The sequence below is a fragment of the Ursus arctos genome, unplaced genomic scaffold (genome assembly GCF_023065955.2).
Source record: "Ursus arctos isolate Adak ecotype North America unplaced genomic scaffold, UrsArc2.0 scaffold_8, whole genome shotgun sequence".
Lineage (NCBI taxonomy): Eukaryota > Metazoa > Chordata > Mammalia > Carnivora > Ursidae > Ursus > Ursus arctos.
In genome coordinates this window covers 74277298-74293087 of record NW_026623100.1, presented here as the reverse complement: position 1 = coordinate 74293087, position 15790 = coordinate 74277298, and the positions used below count along the sequence as shown (strand labels likewise).

Genomic DNA, 15790 nt, shown 5'->3' with positions numbered 1-15790 from the left:
AGGAAAGAGTGTGTGTATTGAGGAGGGGAAGTGAGGGGAGAAAAAAATACTGGAAGAAATCATTGGCCTGAATTTCCTAAATTTGGTGTAGATCCAAAGAAGTCAATAAACAGCAATGAGAATAAACCACATCAAGGTGCATCGTATCCAAGAGCTCAAAACTAGTGACAGAGAAAATCTTAAAAACAAAGAAAATAAGACACATGATGTAAAGAGAAACAGTAAGAATGACAACCAGCCTCACGGAGGACAAAGGAAGATGACAGTGGAGTGAAACCTCTGAAGGACTAAAAGGATAAAAGTGACAGCCTAGAATCCTATACTCAGCAAAAGTATTTCCAAAACAAAGGCAAAATAAAGCGTTCTTCAGGCATACAAAAGCAGAGAATACATGGCCAGCAGACTCGCCCTACAAGAGATGCCAAAGAAAGCCTTTCAACAGGACAAAATTGATACCAGATACGAATCTGGACCTACAAAAGGCAATGAACAGCAGCGGAAACAGTAACTACATGAGCCGATATAAAGCTCATTTTTTAATTTTTTAAAAGGTTACTAAGTAAAGCAAAAATGATAAAAATGTATTGTGGTGTTCATAACATATGTAAAAGTTAAATATAGGACAACAATCATTCAAAAGCCAGCAGGGGGAAAGATGGAAAAATACTGCGGTAAGGTTCTTACATTATACATGAAGTTCTACTGTATTATTTGAAGGTAGACTATCGTAAATTAAACACATGTGCTGTAAACACTACAGCAACCACCAAAAGAAAAAAAAAGGTATAGCTAATAATCCGATAAAGGAAATTAAATGGAATTATAATAGCCAATTCAAAGGAAAGCAGAAAAAGAAAAAGGCAAACAATGAATAAATGGAACAAATGATACACAAATACCCAGGTGTCATCTTTTAACTGAACCACACTGAGCTATGCATTATATATAAATAGCCAGAGCATGACAACATAAAGGCAGAGATTACCAGATTAAACAGCAAGATTCAATTACAGTTGACCCTTGAACAACACCGGTTTGAACTATGTAGGTCCATTTATATACAGATTTTTTTCTGATAAGTACAATACAGTACTGCAACTGTTTTCTCTTCCTTATGATTTTTTAATAACATTTTCATTTCCCTAGCTTACTTTATTGTAAGAATACAGTACATAATACATACAACATATGCGTTAATTGATTGTTTATATTATTGGTAAGTTCCAGTAAACAGTAGGCTATTAGTAGTTAAGCTCTGAGGGAATCAAAAGTTACACATGTGTGGATTTTGGACTGCACAGGGGGTCAGTGCCCCTAACACCCACGTTGTTCAAGGATCAACTATATATTATCCATAAAAAACACGCTTTAAATATAAAAAAACAAAACAAAATATCAATGTACATCCAGCATTAGAAAAGTATCCAATTTGAAAGACATCAGAAATCTGAGCTCTGTTGAGAGGTAAGAATAGTTATTTATGTTTTCCAGAGATTACATATTAAAAGAGTCCACACAAGCCACTCCATTTCTTTCAGACAAAAACTAAGCTGTGGCGTCAGAAGTCAGGGTAGTGGCTCTCTTGGATGAGGTGACTACAAGAGGGTAAACAGGACAGGGTTTAAGGGATGCTGATAACGTTGTTCTTCAACTCGCTCACAAATTCACCAAACTGTACACTTAACAATTTGTTCATTTTCCTGTATATATAATTCAATACAAAGTGAAATTAAAAACTTTAAAATTGCATTCGAAATCAGGTTCACTAAGCAACTTCTTGATTAATAATTTGGAACCTCAGGGACCTGATACCAGGAGAAGGGTGCTCTCCCAGATGAGCAATCAGCATCAGTGCCATCAGGAGGGATATTCCCTATTATAATTTTATATTTTGTTCATTCATCAGTCTCTTGCAAGCCTACTTAATGCGCTTGAAACTAAAAGGTATCTGTGACATGACATGCCTACCAACATGCACCAAGAACACTGGTGCTGCCGCCATCCCCTCAGCTACTCTAACCACTACTGTGCACCAGATGCCACTGCCATGCTCGGAACAGTGGCAGAGGACATCGCTCTTAAGTTACTCAATTGTCATGATACCTCCACAATGTCCCCAACCCCCACATGAAGAAACTCAAGTTTAGAGAAGCAAAGTGACTTCCCAAATGTAACACAGCTAGCAAAGATCAGGACTAGGACACACACCCATGTATTGACAAAATCCTTTGCTCTTCCCAGAGTACCACCGTCCCTCCGCATCTCTACATCAAACAGATGTCAATACCACGTCATGTGATCCCAACATTTACGTATGTCATGGAGTTTTTTTCCTACAGTTATTACATATAGTATCAAAACTTTTGGGATTAAAAATTGGGTACATATGGAGGTCAAAACATTTCTTAAAATAAGGTATGGACTTTGTGTATGAAATATGAATTTGATTCTTAATAGAATTTTTCTTATTACAAATACAATATTTAAACAGGCTTGTCTATATCAGAAATTGGGAAAGTGTCTCACAGGGTTATTTATATGTTAATTAAATATAGTGTGATAAAGAGATTCACTGCTGTTACAGACAAGTATTTACATATTAATGAAATCTTGACTGGAAAAGACATTGTGTGATCAAGAATTATAGGGACTATTTCCCTAAGGTAATTCAACCATTCAGAAGATGTTATAATCTACTTAAGGATCACATGTTCAGAATTATTGGGCAGGGTACTTAAAGTTTGGAGGAAAATGAATAATGAAAGAAAAATCTCATCTCCATGAAAAGAGTATCATTTGGTACCACGAGGTAATGCTGAATTTAGTAACAGATTTTTAGGAGAGTGCATTAGTTTAAAAAAACAAGTACCCTCTCAAAGAGGTCTTAATTTCAAATAAAATTAGAAACTTTGAACCGCATTAAGCCATATTAGAAACATTTGACATTACATATACACTAAAATGACAGTGCAATTAAAATTATTTTTAAAATAACTCCCTATTTCAGCATATATTTCTACTAATGCCTCTCAAATTTTTTGCCCTAAAAACAGGATAACAATCCCTTTTCTGTTTATCCCGTAAACTTGATGTGAGAATTACATGTGAAACATAAAATTGGTTTGTAAATTTAAAAAAAAAAAGTTCCATACGCAAAAAAGAGGAAACGAATGAACAAATCAGTACACCTTCATTTCTTTAGTACTTCTCAGAGTACCAAACACATAATAAATATCAGTATCAACATACTTTCCAAAGCCCATAAAAGATACTCTAAAATAATATTCATTTCCACCTTCTTAATCAAAGAAATTGCCCTAAATGCATTTTGTTGCTTTACATAAATAGAAAGACAAGAACTAATTGAGTCAAGATCTAACATGCCCTTAGTGCCAGGAGACAAGCAAACCAATTACCCCACTGCCAGCCCCAGACCCTGCTCCCAGACAGTTGAGGCGATTAGCTTTTCCTTTCTGATCCAAACACCAGGTTATTCTTGGATTCAGAAACTGCCAACATATTCCATTCTGTAAAATACTCTCTATACTCCTCTCACCACAGAAGGCCAAATACTTATTCCAAGCCCAAAATACAAACCACTTTATTGTTCTTTGTTCACAGCAGTTCAGAAATAAACTGCACATATGGGAATTGAATTTTGATTAGGTAACTAATCAACTTTTCAATTTTAAAGGGAAAAGAAACACTTTTATTTTTCTCTTGAGAATCAAACAAGTGAATGCAATGCCCCAATTTTTTCCATAATTATTTCATCATCCAGGCTACAGTTTAGGTGATATTTCTATTACAACAACAAAATTACAGTGGGAATGACCAATAGAATGACCAATAGAAACTGCTTTTTAACAATTTCAGAGAAGAAAAATCTTTATGAACAGGAGTAGGCTACATAAAAACATAAGAGAAAAACAGATTCCTGATTGTTCACTGGAAATCCGGTGCATTAATTCATTTCATTTCAACTAACAAATTCACCGGGAACATCTTTTGTCCAGGTGAAGACTGAGTGGGAACAACAACTTCATGCTAAAGAGTCAGATGGCTCTTTCCTCCCCAAATTTCCCAATATCAAGAATCACACTCAACTTTCAACGTCTAGAGCAAACCTAACCTCTTCCAAGAAGGCTTTCCTGATTTCCCTCCTTTGTAACAGAAAGTAACCTCTCCCATCTCCAAACCTATCTACACTCATCCTATAACGTGTATTTTAATTGTATGATAGTTATATCTATACCTAACCTGCCTGATATCGTCCCTACATAAAATAAATTCTAATTTATCTATGGACAGGGACCACATTTGATTCACATCACACAATTTCAAATGACTCCTCCAACTTCTTTAAATTGTTCTTTCCATGAAAACAAAATAAGATAAAGCAATACAGAAATGCTTTAATTTTTAAATCAGTTTCATAGGTACTTATGATTTGTTATAAATTTCACTTAAAAAGATTAAAATTCAAAAATCAGCATCTGCTTTGAAAGAAACATTAATATGCTTCTTATGGGAGAGAAACTTCCAAAATATTCTTAAAACTATGAAACTAAGCCACCATTAATTGATCCTGGTACAGTCTTCTGTTGCCTTTCAAGAAAAATAAACAAAAATTTACAGCTCAGAATTAAAAGCTGCTTAGGGTCAACTCTGCAACGAAGAAGGTAGTTCAAATTATTTCTTGTGGGGAAAAAAAAAAAAAAAAGATCACCAACTAATGTAAAATACCAAAGCATCAACAATTTGAAACTTCTACCTACCATTCCGTTGTGAAGAAAGGGAAAAATGTCATCTGATTTTTTAAGGATAAATTATTTATTAATGACTTAAGTTATAAGATAAAATCAATTTGACTGAAATCTAATTTGCCCTACTGGGAATTTTAATAAAATGCATATTGATGTTTTGCTATTTTAGGACATAAATTTTATGTTACTGTAATTACAGAAAAAGTCTCTATGTTTGGCTACTCAAACCCAAGATTTAGAAAACAAAGTGTTGGAGGAAATACTACAAGTTCCCTTCAGCTCCTACGCCCTCTTTATTATCAAGAGATGAAGAGGTTTTCCATAGGAAGTCAGGCAATAATGGTAACCTTGCATCTCAAACTAAATTCATCTTCATCCTTTACTTCATTTGGGAAGTACTTTTGCAGCATAAACAGAAACATGACCCACAGATGGCAAGCCACTAGAAATTTTATTTAATCGTAATACTAATTTCACTGAAAGTGTATTATGCCTTGAGGATATTATGCTAAGTGAACTATAAAAGAGCCATAGAAAGACAAATACTGCATGATTCCACTTCTATGAGGCAAGGAGAGCAGACAGCTTCATCCAGACACAAAGCAGAATGGTGCTGGTCAGGGGCTGGGTTGAGTGGAAAACGGGGAGTTGTTTAAGGGACACAGAGTTTCAGTTTCACAAGCTAAAGAGTTCTGGAAATCAGTTGAACAAGGTGAATGTATTTACTACTGAATGGTATGCTGAAAAATGGTTAAAATGATAAATTTGATGTTACGCATTTTTTAACAATTAAAATTTTTCTAAAAACATAAAAAGCATATAATGGTCACATGATCTTAACAGTCCCTATACTTAACAGAGCCAAAAATACGCAAAGCCAAAAATGAGACTTACAAATGCACATAAGATATATTCATTCTTAATCGAACTGTTGAAGAACACAGTTATCACCTTGCCACATTGTCAAGTGGGGCAGAGAGCACCACAAAGGGATTAGGGCCGAGGTAAAGCAGGAATAATTCAGGGTTAGCAAGGGAATAAAATGCCAGGGGCAAACATGCGTTACAGTATGCGTGACACAAAGAGGTCCTGGGTCACCACAAAGAGGTCATGGGGAGAAGAAACGCTTCTGCCAGTTGGGTCGTCATACAACTTACTGCACTGTTTTGCAGTGTTGCTCTAAAGGAAGCAGGTGAAAGAAAGAGCTTTCTATTTCTATGCCCTAGAAGAGCAGTTTTGAAGTAGCCAGGTATGTACGGACATACGATTAGGCTGACATCATACATGATCTAAACAACGAATGACTTAACGTCTTTTACCCAGCGCCTTCTGATTTTTCGCCTTAATGGGATGTCACATAAATTACTGTGGAGCCGAAGACAAAGAATGATTACAAGTCAACGAATAATTCTTACAATCACGAACTCAGAAAACAGAAATGTCTGTAACACATTTTTATGGTTCACACAAGTACAATCCATCCACAGTTATAGCATGCTTTTCAGTCAAACTTTTAATCACCAAATAATCTAACTAAACTCAGATATTTACAAGCAAACAAACTGCCAAGTCACTATAGTAACAGCTTGTCTAGGATGAGGACAATGCAGTGTTCTGGATATTTGACTTCCAGCATTAGAGTTTTACCACTTATAACTATAAAATACTTAAAATACTGCAATATCCCCAAATACACTAAATAATGCAATCTTTCCTTATTGAATCTGGAAATAATCCAGGAATATAAATATGAGTATCAATTTTCATTATCTAGCAAAGATATGTGTCAGAGAATTTCCTGACTGACATATATGTACAACAGTTTATTTCCATATATTAAAAATAAATGAAATTTAAATACAATGTGGTATCCCAGATTGGATTCAGAAACAGAAAAAGGGTATTAGTAGAAAAACTAATTATATTCAAATAAATTTGTCATTTAGTTAACAGTATTGTACAGTCAGTTCTGCTATGCTGTTTTGAAAATGCAAATTTGTGCCAATGATATATATGAGGGAACAACTTGAGCGTAACACAAATTTCACATTTGCTGACACCCAATTTCATCCACAAGAAATGTTAGGTGCACACAGAAAACTGAACCCAGCCATGTCGGATTACGCGTGCAGGGACACCCAAACACCTACCAGCGACCTCAGCTTCCAGAGTGTGTTAGGAAGCCCCCCATCCATATCTGGTGGCACAACTTCCCACCAAATTTCTACCCACCCCTCTTCCTCCATTTCCCAGTAATGCAGGAGTGCAACTCTTCCAACACCCACTTCCACGTGCCAAGTCTAAGGGCTTTTTTTAAGGTAAGTGCCATATTTTCGTATTTGCATGTCTGTTACCTATGTAACACATGTAAAAATACGTTAGGACTTTCCTTTAGGTTCCTAACTTTTCAGTTAGGTTCCTAACTTTCGCTGAGTGCTGGACCATTAATTCCACTTTTCCCATCAGCCCTGTGGTTTTCACTGCAAGATTCTGCACCGTCAGTGACTTTTAGGAGTGCATATGTCATGTTATAGCAGAACTGACTATTTCAGTGACAATTCCTTAGTTTTGACAAATGTGCTATGATTATATGGGAAGAAAGGGGAAGCCAAGTGAAGGGTATATAGGAACTCCTTGTGTTCTCCACTCAACTTTTCAATAATTATAAAATTATTCCAAAAAGAAGTTTAAAATAGTAAGCATATGAAGTAGATAAAGCCAAGAGCCTAGTATAGGATTCTGCATTAACAACAATTGCTAACACTTACGTAGCATTTATTTGGTGCCAGGCACTGTTCTCAGTGCTTTATATACACTGACTCATTAAACATTCCCACAATGCTATGAGGTAAGTGTTACAATCATGTCCATTTTACAGGTGAGAAGACTGAGGTGCATTTAAGAAAAGTCATCCAAAAACACAAACTAGGCAACTTGGCTCTAGAATCGAAGCTCTTATCCCAATGCTATTCAACAGACAACTGTTCAAAATACAACTTTTTAAACTAGGTTACTTCCATCATTCTGGAAAGATTCCACAATAGGAAAAGAGGCATACAATGAAAAAATTAAATAATCTTTCTAAAACATGCCATAAATATAAAAAATACCAAAAGTTAAAAAAAATTCCCTTTTATAAAAACCTCTATTAACAAAAATTGTGGAAGCTAATAAAGACAGTAAGAAATGTCACCTTTGTACTTCAACTAAAACAGTCAACTAGAATATAAAGTATACACATTTTATACCAATGACAAACTAAGGATAGATAGCTAATAAAGAGATGTATCGTCTATGATAAAAAATGTAATTTCAAAGTTTTACAAAACTTGCTCACATTTCATCACTGTCGAACACACATGATAATAAGAATGACAAAATAAAACACAAAACTAACACACGCCATAGAAGTTTCCCAGCAATCATAATCATCAAATTTGGTTCAAACAAAACTGGTTCATCAAATTTCAGGTAAATGCCAAAGCAAAAGTTCTACGTACAGGATCTCAACATGGGGTAAGTCAAAGGCCACTTTGTTGGCATAACTTATTATTGCTTCCCAAGATACTACATGGCTTGAACTCTAAGATGCAAAACCCTACCTACCCTCCCATGTACCTCTACCCAGTGAACAAGACACAAGGTCCTTCCCTTATGGATCTGATATTCATTCATTCATTTATTCATTCATTCAACAAGTATTTACTGAGTGCCTACAACGTGCCAGGCAATCTTCTAAGTGCAGCAGGGTCTAAGGAAGGGAAGAAAACACAAGTCCCTGCCCTGTCGGAGCTGCTATTTTAGTAGCGAAGCAAATAAATAAGATAAGGAAACAGAACTCAAACTAAGGTAGGGGTGATAAATGCTAGGAAGAAAATAAAGCAGGAAAGGAGGATTTAAAGTGAGGGTAAAATCGTAAATAGGAAGGCCAAGGGAGATGAGATAAAGTGGAGAAGACAAACAACCGTATGCTATGTTAGGTGTACATGCTACGAAGAAACAGCTGCTAAGGGCAAAAGCAGTGGTAGGGACTGAAGACTATGAAAAGAGAGTGGTCAGAGAAGGAGACTGACCTTTGAGAGGAGACTCAGAAGAAGTAAGAGACCCAGTCACATGAAGATCTGGGAGAAGGGCGCACCAGGCAGGAGGCACAGGGGCCACGAAAGCCCGATGGCGGGGGCAGGCGTGGCATGCTCCAGGGCCAACAGGCTTGCGTGGCTGGAGGGAGGAAACGGAGGACTGGACGCACTGTCCTAACGGCAAGCTGAAGACCGTGCAGAGTTCCACAGCCATTCTGCCTTCCGAGAGCCGTACACTTAGAGGTGGGTAATGGTTTCAAATCCAGTTAACAGATCACTGAAAAGTCATTTCTTGCAAAATACAAGTGGAGGGGCTGAAGGGCCGATAAAGCAGGATGAAAAGGGCTGGGCTGCTGAGCGGTATATATGCTGAAAGAAATAAAGGCACGTGTACAGAAAGTTCTACTGTCCTTGAAGGCAGTAAATGAGGTAGAAGGAAGATCTTGTTACTAGTTTTCAAACACTGCAACTGAGGAGGCTTTAAAAAAAAAAAAAAGCAGAAAAAAACCTGCAAATGTATGTAGAGTCTTTTCAACTCTTATTTCTTCCTCAGTTTGGAAGCATGATGCTGGATGTAGGAATTTTTCTTGATGCATCAAACATACCTGATTAACTCCTGCTAAAGAGAAAGTGTTTCCCTCACTGCAGAATCCCTCCCACGCACAGTGCCAGGCACACAGACAGCGCTCAGCAAACGGTGGGGGGCGGAGGGATGCAGAGGAGCACTCGGGTTCCAACAAAACAGACACTGTGTTGTTCTGACTTGAAAGGGACTGGAAAATAAATACCAAGTTTTCAAAGAAGAATAAATTTCCTCAAAAAGGAAACGATTTCTATAAACAGATCTTATCGATCCACGCATCCATTAGAATAAAACTTGAAGCTGGGGAAAACAGTCCGGCTTTAACTCTGGGCTAAAATAGCCCTGGACTCGTGAATTAAGGCCATCGGAGCCTCAGTGAGACACTAAGCAGGGCATCTCCTTTGTTAAAGGTAAGAAGTCTATTCTGTTGCACTTCCTTTGGGACAGCCTTTGATCTCTCTTATAAATGAGAGCCCTAATTGCTTCAGCGAGCAAACATTTTCAGAGACCCGACTACATAAGCACCACCCTAGGCCATGAGAATCCAAAAATAAGGAGGAGATGGTGTCTACCTTAAAGAGTTAGTTTTGGCTTTAAGGCTGGATGTTTATTTAAAAAGGGAACAAGAGGGAGAAAAGCTGAACTAAAAATGACTAAGATACACTGTAAAAAGGGTTATACTACAAGAACAAAGAATGATAAAATGTAGGAAAAGGAATAAGTGTATGGAAGACTTCACAGAAGAGGCTATGGCTGAAATGTAACTACAGGTTTGCTTTGCACCCACATAAAATCATAAGGAGACAGAGACATTACTGTTAAAACCTGTTGTTCCTCATTCTTTCTAATTAGAGCAAAACTACACTCAATAAGACTTTCTTGAGAAACAAAAATCTTTATTTCCCTAATGTGCTTAAAATAAATATAAAGACTCCTAAGCAACTAGAATCTTTTCAAAACTTGTCTAAGCAACATATCCCAACACAATGATTCCATATAATTTTATCTTCTATTACCCTCTGCTATAATATGGTATATAGCTCAAGTATTTATCATAATTTAAGTTGATTACGGCAGCCCCGATAAAGGAACCATAGGGCATTTAGAGGTAACCCAGCACTGGGCACTGTCAAACTATTTTGCATACCAATTCAGAAATCTCAGAAAATCATATGTTTATCTAAGTAGTCATCAGGAAATAATAACCACAAATGAACTCAAGTCTAAGGACAAACTACCTTTAAAAAAAAAACTCTAAGAGAAGATAGCCTGCTCCCCCTTTCTTTAAGAGATAGCCCTTCTCTATACTGACAATTTAGAATAGAAAAAAGTCATTTACATTCAGATTAGATCTATTTTTGCAAAGAGGAAGAAAACAATAAAATTATATTCTAAAATACCTATAAATACACATTGACAAAATACATTTTACATATCACTATAATAATATAAAAGAAATTATATGAAAATGAAAAGAGCACCTCAAGCTTCTTTATGTTCACTTTTACCATGACTAAGACTTTTTTAGCACTAGGAGTAGTGCAAAATGAGGAATTTAGAACTTATTTTTTAGGCTTCCTAATCTACAACTATAAACAAATAAAAGTTGCAAATCTTGGCCGTACTTTATATGAGTTATGCTACTAAACCTCTGTAAACCTCAGTTTTCTGTAATAAGAGGGAAAATACCAAAAATGAAAACCAGATATAACTATGTATGAAATACCTACTAATTACTCTGTAAATGTTGGTCTTCACCATCAACATCCAAGCCTACACATAGGATAGTGGGTGGAGGTGGCAGGGGAGAAATAAGGAAGCTAAATGATCCACTAAATTCCAGTAACATCCCTTAACAGCGTTAAGTTGCCAGTAGCTAAAATTGGTGACTGTGATTTCAACTGGAATGGTCATAATCTCTCACAGCGTTTTACAGATCACGAGCAGACCTCATACATATCGATTCACCTGTGACTCAACACACGCAATATGAATAAGCAACACAGGGACTGTCAACTCATGGTAAAGACAAGTAAACTCAAATTCAGAAAGGATGTAAATCATGCAAATCGCGACTGAGCCACATTTACTAGGAGACGGACATGGTCTCACATTTACTAACCCAGTCCACTCACTGGATGCAGAAGATGTCATGGTGAATACGCTTGCCTTTGGCCTCAGTGCAGTAAGGGACAAGCACAGTATCCTTTGCACTCCTCTCAGCTCCCAGGTGCCACTCAGGCCTGGAGCTAATGGCCTACCTACCCATTTTGAACTAGTCACTGAGGCAAATTTATGCTCTTTTCTTCATTCTCAAGAACAAAAGTTCCGGCATCTAGAACCCACTGGGTGCTACAGTGAGGACCACGGCACTTAAGAGTCTATGTCACGTGTCGTGACCCAATTCTCAAAGAGCCTTGAACTGAGACAAAGAGCATCAGTCCAATTAATAATAAAGTGGAACTTTGATTTCCCATTTGTCTTTCTGCCTCTGGAATTTCGCAGGGAGAAACGGTTGTTAAGAAAGGCAGGAATCAGACATTCCTGAGTCCCCGGGACCTACTACCTGATGTTGTCAGAACTACTTCATTTCTAAAAGATCTAATTCAGACAAATAGTTATCCTAAAAACTGTTCTTAACAAAAAACAAACAAACAAAAAAACCGCACACACAAAACAAGAACAGCTGTTCTTAACCATAAAACCGTATTGAGCACACACCAGTAAAATTAGGCCTTCATTAAAAAAATAAAAAGTAAAGTTCATGTTCATTAAGTTAAGGTGATCCTGCTATGCTAGAAATATTTTGGCTTTGAGATCATTTAAAAATAAGTTAGAAAGAATTTATAATCAGAAAAAAGTTTAAATAGATTCCGTTAAAATCGATTTTGTTTAATTCAAATTATTCAGCATAAAACAAAAAACTGTTATGATTTAGAAAAAAGGTAAAATTCAGTAAACCCAGTCACATACCAAGCTTCAGGCAGCAAAACAGAATATTCATGTGGAGAAGTGGTCTCTGGGAAGTTGGAGAGAATTGCAAGGCGATGAGGAAGCAGGTCTGATCCATGATAAGTAAACAGAATTTCGAGGGCTTGTACGTTACTTTCCTGTACAAACAGCAAGGGGTAAGTTTCCACTGTAAACCTTAGAAATAAAGGAATGACCTTGTAGAACAGCATTCAAAAACCTAAAATTAACTTTTTATGTAGTTCTGATTTAAAGCACTTTGAAATATTTCTAATTCTTCCTGGTCTGCATCACATTTCTCAATCTAATGCTGTAAAAATTACTTATTTTTAAAATTCAGAATGAGGAATAAACATTTTCTAAAATTTTTATTTATTTGAGAGAGAGAGAGAAAGAGTATGAGTGAGTGGGGCAAGGGGCAGACAGAGAGGGAGAAACAGACTCCCTGAGGACTCAGGGCTCGATCCCAAGACCCTGAGATCATGACCTGAGCCAAAGTCAGAAGCTTAACCAACTAAGCCACCCAGGCGCCCCTACCTTTTTTTTTTTTTTTTTAAGATTTTATTTATTGAGAGTGAGAGAGAGAGTGAGCGTGAGCAGGGGGAGGGGCAGAGGGACAATGAATAAACATTTTTAAAAATATAATTCCATTTTCTCTACATTAATATTACAACAAAGTGAAATGATGGTAAATGCAGGCAAATACATTAACTGCACAACGCAGAGATTTAGAAAGTGTTAATAACCATAATTATTTTATTTACAAAGAAGAAATTACCCGAGCATAAGTTCTTGCTGAGAGAACGATATTCTGATTTCTGAACTTCTTGAAGAATTCAGCATCGTATCTCTGTTCAGAGGCATGAGGCACTCCTAGGATTTCCTGAGGGGAAAGAGTGACTTAATAATGAAAAGGCTTTTAAATACGAGTGACAAGAAAATATTAAAAATCTTTACAACTCTGCCTCCCTAAATAAATAAGCCCTGAATTAATTAAACTATCAACTGTTAACTGAAGTCATACATCTGCATTCTTGCCTTTATTTTGAAAACGGCTGTATTTATAAATGCTGATAATCAAAAAAAATTAAAAAGTAAATGAAATAGGCATTAAAAAATTAATTACAGTAAGACAACCAAAACCCACCACCTGCTAAAAACAAATAAGCAACCGTTATACACGGTTGTGTATTATGGGCACCGGCATCTGTAGGAGAACTTCAGATTAACTTCACGGCTGCTGGCAATCGATGTAAGATGCAGACTGAACCATTCATTCGTTCAACAAATATTTACTGACTGTCTACTATGTGCTAGGGGCACGGTGATAGGCAGCAGTGATATGATGAACGAAACACGTTTCCTGCCCTCCAAATTGCTTAAAATCTAGTAGGGAAGACAAACAAGCACACAGGAACAGGTAAAGGGAAACCCAGAGGGAGGGTAGTTTTATAAAACTAGTTCGGGGAAGGCAAGGAAGGCTTCCCAGAGGTGGCTCCGAAGCTGGGATATAAAAGACAAATAGGAGTTAGCCATGGCAACTGCAAGTGAGGATCAACCCCTTGCACTGTATGACATAGGGCTCCTGTCTGTCATGTTCGATGCTGAACCCCAGATACCCAGCACACTGCTTTTCATTATAAGTAACCAGTAATTACTTATTGACTGAATTAGTTTACTGAGGTAGGAGAGAGACAAGAATGAGGAGGTGAGAGAGGGAGGGTGGAGGTTTGAGAAGATCACCTGCAAATATGTTGGGCTTGGAACTATAGCACGTCTAAAAGGAGCCTCCCAGAAGGCAGGTAGATAGACAGGTCCAGAGTTCTGGAGTAAGATGAGTCACATATATGCCATACTGTTACTAACACAGAAGTGAATATGATTTCAAGGGAGAAGAAGTTGAAGCAGGGAGGGCAGGAATCTGCATCTGAAAAGCAAATGCAGAAGCAGCCAGAGAAGTAAAGGGGGCGGGGGAGTGTTCAACGCATACTCACGGAAACCAAGAAAGAAAACATTTCAAAAATGTTCTCAGTTCCCTGACTCCTCATCCACAATAATCGTTCCCTTTATTCCATCACAGTTACACATCCTACCACCACTCGGGATCTTTACCATCACCAAGAAGGAAGTTTCTGGGACATCTCCATATCAAACACTGAACTCTTGAGCAACTGCTCCTTCCCCCCTGTTCCGCCCCACTTAAGCCAGTACATGGCATTCCAGCAATTCCTCAAAGTCACTGAAACATCCAGTCCACTGACCCTGCATTTTTCACCTGCTATCTCTCCTCCAACTCTCTTATCCCTTCCAACCAGCTTAGTCCCTGGTCCATCATTATAAAGACTTCTTTAATCCCTTACTTCTTTCCCTTCATCATACTCACCTGGCAAAACCTCATCCTTAGTCCAAGGCAACTATGAACCCTTATTACAAGTAACCAGGAGTCTGAAAAACTATCACAAAACCAAGCTGACAATTCTCATTTCAAGATCTCAGCCCTGTTAGGGTCCGGATTCAAATGAACCAACTGTAAAACCATTTGTGAGGTGACCAAGGAAATCTGAACATCAAGTGGATAGCAAATGATATTAGGGAACGCTGCCAATTTTCTCAGAAATAATACTGTTATTGTGGTTATTTTTTTAAGTCTTTACCAATTACAGACACATACTTAAGTATTTATGGGGAAATGATAAGATGTCTAGGATTTGCTTTAAAACTAAGTGCAAGAAAAGGCAGGAGTAGAGAGTAAAAGACACAAGATTGGCAAAATGGTTGAACTGGGCAGTAAGTACATCCGGGTTCATTATACTATTCTCTATACTTTAAGGAAGGTTTGACATTTTATAAATTCAAATCAGATCTGCTGTCCCTTAATGCTATTATATTTCCCTAACAAGTTTTCTCCCCTATACTGTTAGGAACTTCTCCACAAGTCTTTCATTATTTCCAGACTTCCAACACTCATTCCCATCTCCCTTCTCAACTCAGAACTTGCTTCGTATGATTTTTTACCTGACACTATTAGACGGGATATCCATTCATGTTCCAACCTACTAACACTGTACATCTACCTGCATCTATACCACTAGGACTTTCCTTCCTTCAGTTACAACAGAAAAAGTACATATATCTGGTCCCCAAACAGCCCCAAACCCTACTCATGCTCCAAATCCCATTTCTCTCTTTTCTATAATCATGCCATTACCTCCTTTTTCTTCTGTTCGATAAATTCCTCCTCACCCTCCACTGCTTCCTTCCCATTAGCATACAAACAATACTTCTTCCTTCTATTAAAAAAATAACTCTTAATTTTATATACCCTGTAGCTAACACCATCTTCTTGGCTCCCTTGAAACAAAACTTCCTGAAAGAGCTGCCTACAACTACTG

The 15790-nt window shown here is 37.2% G+C and overlaps 1 protein-coding gene across 2 annotated transcripts in view; it reads right to left on the bottom strand.

The window, feature by feature from the left end:
* The window catches only part of NBAS (NBAS subunit of NRZ tethering complex), a 341603-nt gene that overhangs the window by 224510 nt on the left and 101303 nt on the right, over positions 1-15790 (bottom strand). The window contains exons 20-22 of one of the 2 annotated variants that reach the window (XM_044390391.3): positions 14142-14222; positions 13177-13281; positions 12402-12538 (exon numbers count right to left, since the gene is read on the bottom strand). In XM_044390391.3, coding sequence (XP_044246326.3) covers positions 12402-12538; positions 13177-13281; positions 14142-14222 — 323 coding nt within the window. The remainder of the gene's footprint in view (positions 1-12401; positions 12539-13176; positions 13282-14141; positions 14223-15790) is intronic. The other variant, XM_026519115.4, reaches the window with a different exon arrangement.